The sequence below is a fragment of the Chelonia mydas genome, chromosome 17 (genome assembly GCF_015237465.2).
Source record: "Chelonia mydas isolate rCheMyd1 chromosome 17, rCheMyd1.pri.v2, whole genome shotgun sequence".
Lineage (NCBI taxonomy): Eukaryota > Metazoa > Chordata > Testudines > Cheloniidae > Chelonia > Chelonia mydas.
Window position 1 is genome coordinate 4,629,850 of NC_051257.2, and position 18,291 is coordinate 4,648,140.

An 18,291-nucleotide genomic window follows, 5' to 3' on the forward strand; every position below is an offset into this window, starting at 1 on the left:
GTGGGGAGCTGCAAACAGATCTGACACTCTCGCTGCAATGAAATACAAGACTCATACACTTCTAGCATAGCATGTTTAAAAAGCCCTGATAGGCAGAGAAGATGACATTAGCACACTTAACATGCACATCCCAACCTGCAAATAACTCGGGTGCACCGAGCGGGTCAAAGGGATGGTGGTTGCTGATGTGAATTAAAGAAAGATCCTGTTTCTACTGGCATTGGAGCTTTCTTGTAAACGTTAACATGTCTCCTGTGAAACCGTTAGCCTCTGTTCAAAGGCACAAACTCTCCTGATACTCCTTGATAGATGGCTGTATCCCAACGAGAATGTCGACGGGACCTCATCCTGTTACATCTGTGTCCATTTCCATTGCAGCCTCTGCTATCTTATTAACCCAGTTCTTACTGACGGGCTAATAACTGCATCCTTGGAGGGAATTGACTTTGCAGCACTTACGATGAATAGCTTTAATTCTCTTGGAACCCAGAGGGAATTCCCCACCCTGCCTCTGTTTTTTTACAAAAGCCTAGGTTTTTCTAGCTGTCAGCCAACAGGATCCCTTCTGCTTGGGTGAAGAGCGTACCTGGTCGGTAGCAATGTGATATGGCTTGCTTGTGGGCGGGTTGACTCTCTCCACCCGTGCTTGCTGTCTTTGTCCATCCTGATGAGTTGCTCAGGGTGAGAATTCAGCTTTAGTGGGACTTGAGTTTGAATAGTTTTAATGGTTTGGCATCATTCAACATTCGCAACACAAGGAAAGAGGGCTTTCTGTCTGTCCAGTGCAGATTCAAGTGCTGCCTCCTGGTGCTCGATGCTATCTCATGTCCAGTGCTCTGATAATGGAGTAACTAATGAACAGGTGGTTGGTCCAACTTTTCCCCTTTACTGGTTAATGGAGGGACTGGTTTTAACTTGGTTAATGGTAAATCTCTTAAGACGCTGTCCTCTTAATTTAAATAAATAGGTTACATATTTTCAGCCTCTTGGGGATTGGTTGAAGGTTCCTAAACTCAAAAACTTGACACACAGAATTTCAGTTTTCTAAAGGGTTTTTTGCCTCACACTGTGACTGTCAGAGCCTGGATTTGCCAACCTTCCTCAAAGTAAAGAGTTGGCTGCATTTTACTGGTGGATAAGGTGTTAACTGTCCTTGGGCATTTGAGAAAGGGACAGGCTGAGGACTGGATGGGGTTCTTGATTGGTCAGGGATAATTGGGTTTTGGCACTGAACGTGATGGCTGGATGGGCAGTGAATTTAAACAGGATTATGATTTGTTATATGCTTGCACTGTGCTTAGTGTTGGGAGCCTCCTGCCTCTGTCACAACGGTAGCTTCTATTATCTAACATATACTTGTACTAAGAAAGCTGAAAGCACTCTCATCTGTTAAATGCTTCCTTCCCTGCACTTCTAGTTCCCTTTCCCATCCTGGCATACACATAGTAAGGGACAGTCTCTGCCCTGGCCTGTGCTTGCTAAGTAGACAGGACAAAGGAGGTGTCATTATGCCTGTTATACTAAGGCACAGAGAGGTAAAGTAACTCAACTGCAGTCATGCAGGGAGTCTGGCAGAGCCCAAAATTGGTATGTGTTAACATTGTGCAGCTTAAAAGGTGTTCCAACACAGCATCCTTTCACAGCGGTGACAGGCCCTGATGCTGCATAGTGGACACAATTGTATACAACCTAAGACTAGTTGTGGCACCCTGCCAGTAGCCCTTGCTCCCATCCTCTTGCCCAGTGTCTGTGGACACACAATAACAGAACGAAGCATCCCATGTTCAGCCTGAGACGCTTCCTTCCCTCCAATGGATCCGAAACTCTTTGTTCAAAGCCGCTTTTGCTGAGAGCGCACAGTCTTGAGCTGTTTCTTTCCTACCCAAAAGGGCTCACGTTCCTTCTTATGTGTGCTTTGCCCTCTCCCCGCTCCTTGCCATTTTATCTCTGCACTCGCTCTCTTGCAAGGCTGCCTCTGTCACGCACTTCTGCAGGCTGCGGGCTCAACAGGGGGCTGAGACCATTGTAAAGCCTACTTCAGACCACGTGCCATCAGGCCAAGACATCCTGATATAAGCAAGCATGCACAGCCTTTGTCGGGAGCATTCAGCCCTCACAGCGTGAAGCATGGACCCATGGCCTTAAGTTGATTCAAGTAAACATCCATCAGTTTTGAGAGCATCACAGTTTAAGATGCAGCAAGGGAACATGATGCTCCACATGCAGTGAGCATTTATCGTTCCACTGGTTTCCTCCTGAAGCTCAGAGTGGTCTCTGCAAAGTAATGAAGACATGACTCATTAACTGCCAGTGCGGAAAAGGCATTTATAGATTTAGCATGGAGATGAAAATTCTCTGAGCACCACTGAAACTCTGTAAGCAAATTATTGCCATTATGTGCAATCAGCCAGCACCTCTGTTTGTTTGCTGTTAAGAGAGCCGTGTAACTGGAGATACCTAATTGGTGGAGGATCATCTGCAGGGTTGGAACATATTTGGGATGTGGTTGGCCATGTCCAACATTAAACTCACTCTGAACTCCAGACCCCGAGAGGAAACTCTCAGCTTGCTCCCCACAGAATTCTTGGAATACAAGAAGGTGGATTCATGGCTCAGCAGAAGGAAAAACTTAATCACTGTCAGTAAGGGCTTTTCCTGAAGGTCTGGTACAAAAGAGCAAAACCATAAGCAGAAAGAAAACTGATAGACTCCTCAGCTTGTGTGCAAGCTGGTCCTATGGGCCTGGCTGTGAAAGCCTGGTGTCCCAAAGACATTCCCCCTACCTTGTTTCTCGGGCAGCCCATGCCCTCTAAGGTGGGAGAGCCTGAGGCAGTGTGTATCTTTGCTCCTGTCCCGGTGTCCTCCTGGACAGCACCCTTGGCACCTCTCCGCCTGCTTTACCTCTGTTTCATGACTTGTTACAACTCACACTTGCAAAGCAGTTTAACTGCACTGTGATAATATTGGGGGCAAATCCTGTCCCCCTGCCCCAGGTTTGGAAAGCACTGATCACTGGGAGGCCTGTTGCTTCAGCGCCTGCAGTTTGAAATGAGCCATTTGTTAGTTAACTGGCTGGAGCCCTCTTAGGAGTTTATAGCTGGAAAGACATGCAGTCAGCAGACTCCTGGTATTAGCTGGATGAAAAGGAATTAATTTAAGGCAGTCTGCAGTCTCTGTTCAGCCGGGGTAACTTCATTAACGGCAGTGGGTTTACTCTGGATTAACACTGGTATAAGTGAGGTAGCCTGGGTGGCGAAGGTCTCTCCAAAGCAAGACATTAGGAGCTGCACTTGTGCAGACTTCATTAAAGTTTAATAAAATTCGATCTATTGCTGAATGAAATCATGGTTCTCCTGCCCCTGGCGTTTGAAGGCAATTTAATAAGAGCCCTCTCTGGCAGCATGGTCAGGCAGGAGAGGAAGCAGCCAGCCTGGCTCTTGGCTCAGAATAATTTTATTTTAGTCACAAATGACTTGGGTATTCCAATAGAGGAAAGGTAACAAGGCGACCAGCCCGGAGTTGCATGACTGCTGCTCGCTGTGCCAGGCTGCAGGCTGCTGGAGTCAGTTTGCTCTTAAGATATCTTGGGGGGCTGCCTCAGCTCATAGTGAGTCTTATCAAGTGCGCTGTGTATGTCAGGTGATTTGTCCCACTGACCACCCTGGTAGGTGTCCATTGCCAACTGCATTGTAGTGCTTTCCTGCTGCCTTGTCCGTTTTTCTTAATTAGAGCTCTTTTAATGAAGCCGCTTCTGCAAAGGTATTGTCGCTACTCAGTAAACTGCACTGTTGTCTGAGAAATCTCTCTCCACAGCTGAGGATTCTAGTGTCAGGAGCAGCTTAAACCTCTAACCAGCTAGGTACTAGTGTTTGATGTCACCTGGTAATAGCTGGGAAAGAAAGACCTTGCAGGCACTCGGGGCTCCCAAGTTGTGTTTTTTTTAGGGTTACCTTATAGAAGATGTTGGGGTAGAGGAGAAGCATCCTGTGGGTAGAAGTGGAGACTGGGAAGGAGGGTTTCTAGATTCTTTTATTATTTAGTGTTTGCATTGCGGTCACACTCAGGGCCCCCATCCTGGCCTGGGACCCTGTTGAGCTAGGCACTGTATGAACATATGCAAAGAGATCATCCCAGCTCAGCTCAGTTACTGACTCGCTGTGTGACCTTGGGCAAGTCACTCAAAGATCCCAGGAGGAGGAGGTCCAGAGTTGTCATGGTTAGTGGTGGTAACAATTCTGGAAGGGATATTAAACCTCATGCTTCAGGGGCTTAAGCCAATCTAGAACTATCAGAGACCAGGAAGAGACCTAATGGTGAGGGGGTAGATTATCCTACATCTATTATTGTGGGAGGCTTCCACTAGGGATGTAAATATCGTTTAAAAAGTTAACTGTTTAAACCATTAAAATTATATTGTTTAATTGGTTAACTGATGAAAGGGCGAGGGGCTGGGGTTGCTCCGGCCGGCCTGGGGTCGCGCCGGCTGCCTGGCCCAGGGCTCGGGTTGGTGGGTTGGCCCAGGGCTGGGGTTCACGGTTAGGGTGGGTTAACCAGACTCATGCTTACCGGTTAACCATTTAACTGTTTAATATTTTACATCCCTATCTTCCACCTCTCTCTGAAGCATCTGGTGCTGGCCTCGGTCAGAGACAGGGCACTGGACTAGATGGACCTGGGTTCTAATCCAGTCTGGCCATTCCTATGTTCTCTGTGGCTACATTGCCCATCTGTAATAAGCAGGCACTGAGTTATGGTTATCAACATATGTTGACCTGAGAGGTCGTTATTGACTGAGGCTTGGTCAATATTTTCTTCAAAGGGTGACAAACACTGATGTTCACTGAATCCTGAAGTCAGAGGATGGATTGTGACCTGCATTCTGCATGCCTGCAGCAGGAGTGTCTGAAAATCTCTCCAGTACAGCCATGAATTTCAGAGGCCTAACAGGGGGTTTTAGTTTAGAAAAAAAACATAAAGAAGCGTTAGTGGAACTTCTGAATCAACATTGTCAAAGGCAGGTCAGGTCCAAGGACCAGAGGGAGCATTACCTCTTATGAACTAATTAGGAAGTCGAGATTTACGTAGACTATTTAGCTCGTCGGAGGTAAATACTCATGTTCACATAGATTCATGCAGTGGTGTTGTAACCGTGTTGGTCCCAGGATATGAGAAAGACAAGGGGGTGAGGTAATATCTTTTATTGGACCAGCTTCTGTTGGTGAGAGACAAGCTTTCGAACCACACACAGCTCTTCTTCAGGTCTGGGTAAGCTTGAAAGTTTGCCTCTCTCGTCAACAGAAGTTGGTCCAATAAAAGATATCACCTCACCCACCTTGTCTCTCTGGTTTTCACATAAACAGTCCTACTCTGAATCTCTCCTGAGAAGATCTGAGGTTGGAAATAGCTACATCTCCTCCTTTTGGTAGTGGCTGCTTGTGGATTTCTAGCACCGAAACTAGGTTGGCTCAGTTGTGTATTGAGTGTGGGTGTTATGTGTCTTTCCTCATCCAAGCAATCTTTGATGCCTTGCGATTCAAGTGAATTGGCCTCGATGTCATTACCAGACAGGGCTGGCTAGGGAAGGGGGTTTCATTGGATTCTGTGGAGATGAAAGGCTTTTGGAAATGGTGCTAATGCAGCTCGATTGAGGTGGAAGGAGCTCTGCATTGATCTCCAGCATCCTCTGACAGCCACGGGCACCATGAAATAGAAAGGAGCCCGGCGATCACACTGCTAGAATTGCCTATAAAATATCGCACCCATCCCTGCTTGGGGATGGCTGGGTGGGGGCACCCCAGTTGGATGCACCTTTCCCTCCCCTTCGCCTTACCCCATCCACAGCTGTGATTAAAGTTAAGGAGAGTCGCCTACATAAACCCCTGTGCTTTTCATAACCAGGGGCTGGGCTCAGCACGTGAGCATTATGGGGGACAGCAGCGTGTGGGGTTGGATTTCTCTCCCCCTGGTGGAGTTTATCCCCTGTTTTGCACCTGTGTTCACACACAAGCCAATAGGGACTGACTTATAATGCTGCCTCCTGCGAGTCCTGGATGCATCAGTTGGGATGTATTGGGGAGGATGTCCCAGACCTTACCAACCCCCAGGTGTCAGTAGGGTGCAAAGTATCCAGGCTGGGATTTTCAGAGAGGCCTAAAGGAGCAAGGTACCCAAAGGCATGAGATTTGCATGCCCTAGCTGCCCTCTTCCCACTCCACACTGGCCCATGCTAGGTTCAGCTGTGGTGTAGCTGAGCCCTGTGTGGGTGTATCTGGAGGATTGGGGGAGGTGATTCGCAGGCCACCGCAGAGAATGCTCCGACAATTCCAGCTGGTGACAGATGGCCCAGCTGGGCTGTACCAGGGAACAGTCCTGTGCTGATGGCAAGAGGCTTAGGGAACCCAAATGGCTCTCTTCTGTCTTTCATATCTCTGGGTCCATGGTGGGAAGATAAACCCCTAGCTGGGAGGCTGCTGCGTTTGGGAGCTTAGCGCTAGCCTCTGGAGTGAGGACCAGCCTCACATGGATAGTAGTAACTGGTAAAAGGTTAGCATTTGTACAGGGCTTTGCAGCTCCAAAGCGCTCTGCAAACAGAAACTCATTACTGAAGTCTGCCACATTAATTCTTCAGAGGATGAAATAAGCAAACAAATAAGCCCACAGCAAGGTTAGATATGTAACAAATCCTGGCTTTCGTCTCAGGTATCGCTCCTCTGCACACCCGGACCACTCAGAATCCGAGGGCAGATTCTAGCGGGGCTAGAAGGCAGATCCAGAATTACAGTCCCCATCACTTGAGCGCAGGGAGATTCCTCGCTAGCAGTACAGGGCCTGTGACAGACAGCTGAGCAATTCTGTTTCCATCCAGTAGAGGGGGGTGATGCCCATACATGCTAGGCCAGTGGTTCTCAATCTGTGGGTTGGGACCCCAAAGTGGGTCAACCCAGAGCTGGCGTTACACTTGCTGGGGCCTGGGGCTGAACCCAAAAGTCCGAGCCCCACTGCCCAGGGCTGAGGGCTTCAAGCTTTGGCTTTCTGGTCCCCCCCCCCCGCCCCCGGCTTGGGCTTTGGCCCCTTGCCCAGGGCGGAGGGGCTTGGTCTTCAGTCCCCCTTCCCAGAGTCGTGTAGTAATTTTTGTTGTCAGAAGGGGGTTGCGATGCAATAAAGTTTGAGATACCCTGCGCTAGGCAGTTCAGACCCTTATTCTTTATGGGCACTTCTGGCTGCGCTTTCTGTTTTTACTCAGCAGCTGAGGGAAGTGACTTTTGCAAGAGGTCAGCTATAATAATTGCTTAAAGAAAGTACATGGTAATTAAGTTACTCTGTTAATTTGCTGCCGGGCAAAGCATGAGACAGGTCTGGGAAGCTCACTGGGCTCCTGCTTAATGGCAGAAGCAGCCAATTACCACAGGAAGAAGGGGAGGGTTAAAAGAAGGACCGTAGAATCCCGTGGCCCATTAAAGTAGCCACAGACTGCCTGCATAGCCCCTAGTTAGATGTGACTTTTCATCTTGCAATTGAAATGACTCCCCCGGCTGTTGTAGAGGGAATAACATCATGGCAGGCTGTGATTCTGTATTGCATCAAGGAGGGCTGATTTTGTTCTACCTGCCTGCTGTCCCAGAAAGGAGCAAAGAGGGACTGAGACATGCACCTTGGTGGCTTACATTGTCTGTATGTACATGTCTAGGCTCAAGGGAAGGACGGACCAGTGGTTAGGGAACAGGCCTAGGACTTAGGAGAGCTGGGTTCAATTCCCTGCTCTGCCACACACTTCCTGCGTGGCCTTGGGCAAGTCACTTACCCTGTTTGTGCCTTGGTTCCCATCTGTGCAATGGGAGTAAGAGCCCTGCCTCACGGGGCATTGAGCGGATAAATCCATTAAACATTGTGAGGTGCCCGGATGTCGGGGACAGATAAGTACCTTAGATGGAAGCAGCAGGGGAAGAGAAGGTGCAAGGAGCCACATGCAGGCAAAGCCGACCAGAATGTCAGAGATTGAGCAATCCCAATGCAGAGCAGGAGTGGGAAGATAGAGGCTGGTGAGCTAGCCTGGCATGAGTCAGAGCAGGAGGGCTTGGGGCGTGGCTTCCTCCCCACCTGCTAGCACCCAGAGGCATGTTCTAGGACAGCATCCTTGTAGGTGCTGTTTCTGCACATGCAGCCCTTGGAGATGAGCCGTCCCCTGGACCCATTCTCACACCAGAAGTTCCCCATCTCCTCCCTCCCCAACCCCTAGCCTGGCGAGTTGCAATGTTTTGTAGCTGCATCTGCACTTGTGGGTGCTTTGCTTTAAGTCCATCTCTTCTAAGAGGGTTCTCCCTCCCTGGGAGCAAAGCGGCCCTTGTTAACATGGGGACTTTCTTCAGGGTTCCCTTGGGGTCCTTTCCTTGGCATTAACCTCAAAAAATTCTATCCAAATTCAAGTTTATTCTAATGGGAAACAATAGAGGGGGTGAGGTGGGGGGAATCTGTCCCCTGCTGGATTTGTGCTGGATTCTGATAGTAATTTGCTCCCCAGCACGGAATGGAGAATAGACTCCAGTATGATAAACCAATCTCTGGTGATTTCATTAGCTGCTGATACAGGCTCTGGAATTGTTAGCATACACATTTATTAGCACTCTTGCTGCCTTGATCGTTTAGACTGGTCACGTTTTTTTTAATTGTTCTTCCCTGTACAAAAAAAAATTTATCCTCCATGCATGGAAGCACTCGTCGTAACATTTAAATTACTCCAATTATGTTGGTTTTGGCCCCAGTTCCTCATGGAAAAGAACACTGAGCCACTGTAATTAAAATAAATGTGACAACCTTATCACATCAACTATCTCCGCGACTTGGAAACGCGGGAGTTTGTTCTCATCTTGATCCACAGGGAGGGCTCTCATCCCTCTTCGCCTACACACAGAGTGAGAGCGTTCTCTGAAACCGGAGGGAGAGGAGCAGCAAGGTCCACGTGCATTGGCAGCCCAGGTGGGATGCCTTGGGTAGAGCGAGAAACCCAGCCACGTTGTCAGGATTTTGTGCATGCGCTTTGCAGACAGTCTGCATGGACTGCAAGGCAGCCAAGCTATGGGGATGAAAGCCCGGTGTTAATGGCAGGTGTCTTGGAACCAAAGTGGGTTGGAAACATTGTTAAAGCAAACAGGTGCCTGAAGCACTCACCTCCAAAGGAAAGGGCCGACACCCAGAGCCACGTGACCTGGCCACGTGGCCCAGAGGGGAGTGTACAGCTAATGGGGTTTACTGGATTTCAAACTAGGGGGCTGGGACCAAATTGGTGTGTGGGCAGTGAGCAACAGAGTGTGCGTGTTGCTGAGTGTCTGTTGCTTGATGATCTACACTTAAAAATTGCATTGCCTAGCCACATCAGTCGGGGATGTGGAAAAACCCGACTGACACGGCTCTGCTGGCAAATCCCCCAGTGTAGACACAGCTGTGTTGGCTGGAGAGAGCTTCTGTCCACATGGTGATGCTCCTACACTGAGAGACAAAATCCTGTTGTCATAGGCTGCCTCTCTGTTGAGGGGCCATGCCTGTGTGGATCCTTGGAGAGTGAGAGAGAGAGAGAGGAACAAGGCCGAAAGGCACCTGGCCTGAGACTCCGGCACAAGGGAGCTGTCTGCAGGCAGGCCTGTTCCCAGTACCATTCCAGGAAACAGGAGCTTGTATCAGCAGAGAATGTTCACAAATCACACAGAGGAGATTCCTCATCCAAACAGCAGTTGCCTTCCCAGGCCCTGAATTCCAGCCAGAGGCAGCGCTTCAGAGAGGCAGCGAGCCGCAGCAAAGGTGCCCGGCAGGTGTTGCAGCTCCCCTGCCTGGGTGCCTGAAGCCTTGCACACACAACACCGCAACTTCTGCACCTCGCTGGTCCAACGTTCCAGCCTAGCGCCAGCCACAGCACCCTGAGCCTCATCCCCCTGTGCCAGTGACTCACTTGGACCTTGGGCAGGTCACGGAGGGTCCGATCCAAATCCCGCTGAAGCCAATGGGAATTTTTCTGTTCACTTCAAAGGCGGCTGCATTGGGTCCTTGTCTGCTGACTTTCAAACCTGCAGCTGCCACTGATTTGCTGGGACTTGTGGATGCTCAGCATCTCTGACAGTGGGTCATTAACCTTGGCCTTTCGAAGTCTGCCGCTGTACAATGGGGGATCAGGCTCTGAGGCCGGCAGGCTAGGTGGTGGCTCATTGCCAAGGTCCCCAGGCCTCAGTTGAACACTGACAGTTACAGAGCTGGAATCAGTCTGGCTCAGCTGTGTGCTGGTGTTGTTAAAATAGGTATTAGAACTATAAGAATGTGTTTAGCGTTTAGACTTCATTGAATGCTTGTGAGTTGCTGCCATCTATATCCCATATTGTAAGGCATAAGGCATATTTGAGCATCTGCATTGTAAGCCACCAGACAGGAGAGACACATTAACTCCTGTGAAATGCTGGTCCCCAACCAAAGGTGTTGTGTCCTGCCTGACAAGGAAGGCCTATCAATGCCAGACAGGCTAGACTGGAACATTAAAGAGGACAAAAGACTTTGTTGTTACTCCCCCCCTCCACCCTGCTCCCTCCTCCATACACACATGAAGATGTGTCTTGCCAGTTAATTCCTCCCATCAGCTGAGTTTGCCGCTCAGAGCAGAAGGGGGAACAAGGAGGAACTGGACCTCATTGCTGCTTGACTCTGGGGGCAAGGGGTTTCTAGGCTTATGCAAGGGATCCTCAGTTGCTTAGCCTGCGTTAGCCCTAAAGGACATCTAGAGCTTGCTTCTATTACCTTCTGAAACTTATGACTTTAGCTCATTTGGGTGTGTACATTTACCTGCTTTAACCTTGTAAATAATTCTCTTATTTCCTTTTCCTACTAATAAATCAGTACATAGTTTATTATAGGATTGGCTACTAGCGTTGTTCTTGGTGTGAGATCTAAGATGCAATTGACCTGGGGTGAGTGACTGGTCCTTTGGGACTGGATATAACCAGAATATTGCTGTGATTCGTGGGGTAAGGGCCCATCACTCATAAAGACAGTCTTGTCTAGATGAAGAGACAGATGGGGATGCCCAAGGGGGCTGTCTGTGACTCCATGGTTTGGCTATTATACTGCCTGAGGAATATATCCTGGATACTTGGTTGATGAAATCTAAATATAGAACTCAGCCCACTTGGGGGTTGTGCCCTGGGTCTTAGCAGTCTGCCCTGAGGTTGGTACTCATGCTCTTGAGTCTGCAGGACAGCTTGATCCAGGCTACCCTGTTTATTGTTAGTTACCTGAATTGTGGTAGCCTTGGGGATGATATGGGGACTGTGAGCTCTCCTTTCAGGAACTATTTTTTATTTCTATGCATTCAGCACAATGGGGCCCTGATCCAAATTGGGGCTGCTGAGCACTAGTGTGATGCAAATAATTATGAACAGTGTGTTTGTGTTTTTAAAGCACTTTGGAAATGTAGGACCCAATCCCCACTCAAGTGAGGAGTCCCATTCACTTCAGGGGGCCAGGCTGCAGGATTGGGCCCATAAATTGTTTGTTTGTTTCTATTACCATAGTGGCTAGAGACCCACACAGAGGCTGGGGCCCCATTGTGCTAGGTGCTGTTCATACATATAGTAAGAGGCAATCCTGCAAAATTAAATAGTTTCCATAAGAAGAAATACCTGGAGATCAACGATTGGGAGCTGCACGTTGGCGGCTGGGAAAGTTTTTAATGTCAAATGTGAAACCTCTCTGAATGCATGAATTCTTTAATTAAAATTAATGTGGCCATTTCTGCTCCTGGGCTCTAAAATTCTAATAAAACCCACATGATAACTTCTCTCATACACAAAAATTAAAGTGTTCTGGATACAGATGGATTTTTCCCCTCAATATTTATTATTTCTTTCCACTCGGAGCCAAGGAAACCTTAAGAAATAGGAATTTATATGGCACCTTTTAAACTGCAGGATCTCTTCAAACACCAACTCAGATACAGGTACCACTGAGGTGCAGGACAGAACCAGTTTGCGACAGAAAGTGAAGCAGAATCCTTTACCCAAATGAAACGAGCAGAGGATTTAGCTAGGCAGAATGTAATGTTCCAGAGTTGAAATGTGAGTAGGCCACACCAATGTTGTTGTTTTATTATTTGGTCGGTGGTCATGCCTAGGAGCCGCCAGGACACCATTGCACGAGGTGCTGTGTGAACAGAGGTGGTCTCTGTACTGAGGAGCAAACAATCTGTTAGGGCCTTATTGTTGCCAATAGTGCTTTGCGATCTTTATGGCTCAGCCTCTCCCCAAGAGAAATCTTATCTGAAGGGGACCAAAATACGACTGGAAATAAAGCATACATTTTTTATAGTGAGGGTAATTAACCATTGGAACAACTTACCAAGGGTCATGGTGGATTCTCTATCGCTGACCATTGTTAAATCAAGATTGGACATTTTTCTAACAGATCTGCTCCAGGGATTTTCTTGGAATGCTGGTTCTCTGGCCTGTGCTAGACAGGGGGTCAGACTAGGTGATCACAGTGATCCCTTCTGGCCCAGGAATCTATGAGTCGGTGAAATGCTACTGCCAAAAATACAAACACAGCTACTTCTGGCTGAGTTGCTGGCTGGGATTCAGGCTGGCATGGCGCCATTCCAGCCCTGCCGCCGACTCGCGATTCTGGGCGAGTCACTTAGGGCCAGAGTTTTCCAACGCATTCATAGTTAGACCTACTTGGAGTGCTTTTGGAAATCCCACTCAGTCTCTGTGCCTCAGCTCCCCACCTGTCACATGGGGATAGTAACACATCTCCTCCCCCTCCCCTCTGTCCTTGGCTGCCTTGTTTATTTAGAGTAGACTGGCAGCTCTTTGGGGCAGGGACTGTCTCTCCCTATAGGTTTGTGCAGCTCCCAGCCTAGTGAGGCCCCGATCTCAGTTGGGTCCCTCTAGGTGCTACTGTAATGCAAATTGGTAAATATTAATAGGAATAAATTGGCACTTGATGGTGCGTCTCATCTGTAGGTCTCAGAGTACTCTATAAGCCTGGCCCCAAGCATTAGGTGAGCATGAAGTTAAAAGACTTGCCCAAGGTCATACAGCTAATCGGTAGCAGAGATGGGATTAGAATCCAGGAGCCCAAACTCCATTGTCCCTGCAGTGCTTCCTGCTGCTCTATGGCCTGATCCTGCAACTCCCGCTGACTTCAGTGGAAATGCTCAGGATCAGGCCGGTAATCTGCTGCGAACGAGCATGCCTCCTGCAGTAGCCCATGTGCCAGTGCAGAAGTAGGTAGTTTTCACCTGTCTGTCTCAGGCAATGGAAGAACCCCTCTGCTGTGCATCCCGCTCTGGGTATTGATAAGATGCCTCAGAATTGTAGGTGTGGATTTTCTGTCTCTCCGAGCCACCCATGACTCTGTCTGGCTTTGGCCTTGTAGGCTATATCAGAACAAGTTAATGTGTGTAATTTTAAACTTAGAGCAACCCTGACCAGAATGATGAATGCTCTGCAGCTGCCAGCAAATGAAAAGTGGATCGAATTGGCCAGGCATATTGAATGAGCCATCAAGGGGAGAGGCAGCGAGCCAGTGCCCTCTACCCTGAGGTAGGGCCATGCGAGTGTGTGTGTGTGTATGGGAGAGCTGGCCAGGCGGATTATATTGTTCTCTGCAAGCAGGAGTGTTGCATGCATTAGTGTTTCATTGCTCACAAGGGGGGCTGAGGATGGGAGAGCCTTATTCCAGTTCACGCTCTGGTGCCAACTGGCACACGCAAGAGCGAGCGTGAGTCCCACGCCTGCTTTGATCACCAGCCTGCCTCCGCCGGCACGTATTGTTTGAGCGCCGCAGGTGGTTCCCTTGACGCGGTGGTGGTGCTGTCACTCTCAGGAAATGAGCTATGAGCATAGTGTAACTCGGTCTGTCAGGTACGGGGCTTGGAGCTTTGAAGCCCCCACTTGGAGCTGTATCCGCAGCATCGCCCCTGGTCAGCCTGCTGAGTTATTCTAGCTACATTTTGGATCTCGTTAGCTGTTTAAAAGCAGCGCCGCAGAGGAACAACATGCAAGGTGACATTTCCAGCTGCTTTAACTTTCCAGCATTGAGAGCATGTGGCGGCGGAGTGAGATTCCAGCCTGGAGGTGCCTGTATTTGCTCCTTTTACTTGGCTGAGTTTAAAATTTGCAGTGAAAAGTTTGACTGGGCGGCAGTCAGCTAGTTCGGGCCTCGGCAGCAGGACTTGTGTTAAGCAGAGAAGAGGGGAAGGGAAGAGTTCATTACCGGAGGTTTTGTGTTCTGAACAGTGTTTAATGCAAACTATGCTCTCATTCCCTGGCACTCCTGAGCCAGCTCCCCCACCCCACCCCACCCCACGCTGTGCTCCTGTTCTCCCAGCGCTCTGTCCCCAACACCCATTAGGTTTGTTCTAGGCCACAGGAGCCGGATAATGAAACTGACCAGCCTTGTTTCACCATCCAAGCAGAGTGAAATTCCAAAAGTCAAGAACTGGCACAAAGCTGTCAGGGGTGGCTTCGCAGTGTAACCATCAGGGTCAACATAGCTGCAGCCAGGGTCCAGCGCAGAAGCATTGACTGCAGCCTTCCAGCCAAAGTGCATACGCTCAGTTCGCTGTGTGCGTGGAGGCTCACGTTTAAACCCTGAGGCCTTCCCGCTCTGTGAGGGAGTTACAGATCAGACAAGCTGGTGCAGGACTCGGTTTGCCCCAGGACTTCTGCTGACATTGTCTCACCCTTCCATGGCTGTACATCAGCTGATGCCCCCCAAACCAGAGGTGGCTCCATTTTAATGGTGGTACATGTATTCACTCTTTGTAAAGTGGTCTGGGATCCTTCAAGGAATGCACTTCAGTGATCCTGGAATGTGCACCTATGGCTGCTCTGCTTCCCCTCTCTTTCTGATGGGGAGGAGTCGAGTATGGGCCCCCTTCTTTGGAGCACTGAAGATAGCTTCCCTCACTGCACTGAGAAATGCTAAACCTCTCAGACATCCCGTTTCTGACAGTGCCCGCGTAGCCCTTAGTGAAGGATCTGGCTCATGTTGGGGTGGCGAGTCGCTCATTTCAGTCTCTGTCTGGGCCGTGCTTTGAAGGCTTAGCCCTGGAGAACTCTTTGCCCATTGGGAGGGCATCATGGAGGAAGATTGCTCTGAAGCTGACCCATGCCATACCGGGTCTGGGAGGAGCAGAGGGTTTGAATGTGGCACTCAGTTCACCCCCCAATTAGCAGGAAATACAGATTGGCCCCTCCTCTTTTGCCAGCCTGTCTCGGGACTGATTCCCCTGCCCCCGGTGTGTGTTTCAGAATTTCTGTCTGCGATGAAGACAAGTTCCGCCACAATGAGTTCATCGGGGAGACGAGAATCCCGCTGAAGAAGCTAAAGCCCAACCAAACCAAAACCTTCAGCATCTGCCTGGAAAAGCAGCTGCCGGTGAGTGAGGGCAAGGCTCTGGGATGGGTGACCGGGCAGTGGAGTAGAATGTAGCTTTGACTGATTAGCTCTGCTTTTGGCCTCGTCTCCTTTTTGCTTCTTCAGCCCTCCCTCAGCTGCTTAGGGGGCGCTTTGGGGGCCCCTCTCCCCAAACGGGTGTGGAGGGAGTGCCCCCTCGCCAGCCTGGCCATTGTGAGTTCTGCCTCTAAACAGCAGAGCTGCTGCTGAGCCTCAGGGCTGCAAAGGGGCCAGCAGCAACAGCCTGGTGGAGGACACCCTCCTCTCCCCCATGGCAGCTGACAGGCTAAGGCAGCCTAGAAGGACTTGGGCCAGCCAGAGGGGAAAGATGCAAAGCCAGCAGCCCTCCACAGCACCAGGAGGGAAGAGATTCCAGCTCACGTGTTAGTGCAGCGCAGCCTGGTTTGATGGGATGGGCTCCAGAGCATAGCTTATTTAGCCTTGGAGAACTTGTGTAAGTGTGGTCATGAGCAGGCTAGGGTGCGCCACCGCTGCCCCCTATTGAATAGAATCAGAACGACTTGACGATGTGCCATAAACCCCGCATTGCTAATGGAGATTCTCCTTTAGCTCACATGGCTGGGGTTTGTGCTTTTGGAGTGTGTGCATCTGAGGGGGGGTCTGTTCACCTGCAGTCCTGTGTTGCATGGTGTGCAATGGAAGTGAGGCTTGTTACAGTAGGATAAACAAACTGCTAAACTCTGATCACCTAGAAATGCTGGCTTTGCAGCTCATCCCACTCTTCACATTGGAAGAGTGTGGGAGGAGAGGTCATCCTGCCCGGTGTCCTGGCTAATTGCTCACACTAGCACCTTTGGATAAGAGGAGCAGAGCTGCAGGATGTTTCCCTCGGCAGCGACTCCTTTATCAGTGCAGATCACTTCTTGGGGATATTAAGCCATGTACTTGTGCAGGACACACAGATCACAGATGCTGTTGTCCTTTAAAACCATCCATCCTTTTCTTCCCCTTAAGCAGCCCTGACAGCCAGCCAATCTCTTTGTCCTGCCGATCAGCCCAGCAAGGCTTATTGGCTCCTGGGTCTCATGGCAGATGTCCTTTCTCGGGCCTGGGGGTCGGTTGCAGATGACTGCAGTCTCTAGTCCCGCTGGGGTGTCCAGGCAGGTGCACGCAGAGAGCTGTGTATTTCCTTGGCGTGTAGGCTCAGCAACGAGTGGTCCGTGAAGGATGTTGATACACTGAGGTGTGCAGCCACCTCGGTGTCCTACCCTCCCAATGGCAGCATTGGCTTCAACTGAGCGTCTCCTGCTACTCGCTGCAAGAGAGAGCGAGAGCCGTGTCAGACCCCTGGAGTGAAATCCAGGCCATTGAAGCCAGTTTGGCCATTGACTCTGATGGGGCCAGAGCAAGCAGGCTGCCTGCAGGCTGAGCCTTTCCAAACCACCCGCTTCTCATTAATTCTCCCAAGTCCTTAGGCAGCTGGAAACCTCAGCCTTCCACCTCCCAATCCGTCTGCTGATTGGATCATTAAACTCCCTGGGTCCAGTTCCCCGCGTGCCCCTGTCACACCCATTTAAAATGGGAGATGCTCCATTGAAGCCACTAGCTTATCCCAGGCTGAGCAAGAGCAAAGCCAGGCCCTGGTGGAGGGTTGCATTCAAACAGAGGGGTGGTGGCCCAGTTGCACCCACCCCATCCTTGGTCATCACAGAGTACCAGGCACATCCCCTTTGTGCTCCAGCAGCCTCATCATGCCCAGTCCACACATTGCTTGCCTTGGGGTGAGTCATCTCCAGATTCCCTACCCAGGAAATCCTTGCCCAAGAGTGCATGGGGGAGGCACCGTGACTGAATCTAAAACCTCCTTAGATGTGCCACTAGGTATCATTTGGGCTGCTTTTAATCCCGGCTTGCAAGCAGGGCCTGGCAATAACAAACAAGCCTGAACTGCCCTCATCGTAGCTAGGCAGTGATTTATCACCCCAGGCGAGCGCTGTCGGCCGAGTTTCATGCGCTTTGGCTCTGGGCCCAGGAGAGTTTCCCCTCCCATGCAGCACTCCTGAGCAGCCCCTGACTTCCAGCCCATGGAGCTATGGTATTAGTAGCTTTCGGACCCCAGGCTGTAGGCAAAGAGCCACTGGGATGGCTCCTCGCCAGAGCAGGGAACTGGCCCAAGATGGGCCCGTCTGCAGCGGGTGTAATTGGTGTAGCCGCATTTCCGGGTCCATCAGATGCAATGGGCAGCCCAGACAAGGTGGCTGAAGGCTAGAGCTGGGTTCCTGGTGAAAAATGTAGTTTTGGTGACCCCGAAACACTGTGTGAATCCGTGTCCATTTCGCCAGATTGCTTCAGTCGGAAAAAAATCTGAAAAAATCCAAGTGTTTCAATTGTCCCATTCAAAATGACTTTTTGTTTTGAAGTTTCCTTTCCTTTTAGTTTTTAAATTATTAAAAAAACATTTTAAAAATGCTCCAGGTGGCAATGGGATTTTCACTGTGGATGGAACAAACAGCTCACTGAGTTGTGCTTGTTTCTCTTCCCCCAACTCCCCCAGATAGATAAAACAGAAGACAAGTCCCTGGAGGAGCGCGGCCGGATCCTCATCTCCCTCAAGTACAGCTCCCAGAAGCAAGGTCTCTTGGTCGGCATCATCCGCTGCGCACACCTGGCTGCCATGGATGCCAACGGCTACTCTGACCCCTACGTGAAAACGTAAGTACGTGATGCGCGATTTGAAGATGGAGGTGGCCGATCCACTCCAGCGACCAGGCAGAAGGGCCAGGGCTTGCTTCTGGCTTCGTTTGTTGCAGGGGATTCCAGCCCCGGTCCTGTGCAGAGTTGGCTTGGAGAGAAGGGAGCCTTGAACTAGCCTGGCCATGGGCTTATGTGCTGGGACCA

General features: G+C 50.0%; 1 protein-coding gene across 1 annotated transcript in view; it reads left to right on the plus strand.

The window, feature by feature from the left end:
* The window catches only part of DOC2B (double C2 domain beta), a 126,394-nt gene that overhangs the window by 80,845 nt on the left and 27,258 nt on the right, over positions 1–18,291 (plus strand). The window contains exons 5-6 of the mRNA XM_037880618.2: positions 15,288–15,414; positions 17,948–18,105. Of these exons, the coding sequence (XP_037736546.1) occupies positions 15,288–15,414; positions 17,948–18,105 (285 nt within the window). The remainder of the gene's footprint in view (positions 1–15,287; positions 15,415–17,947; positions 18,106–18,291) is intronic.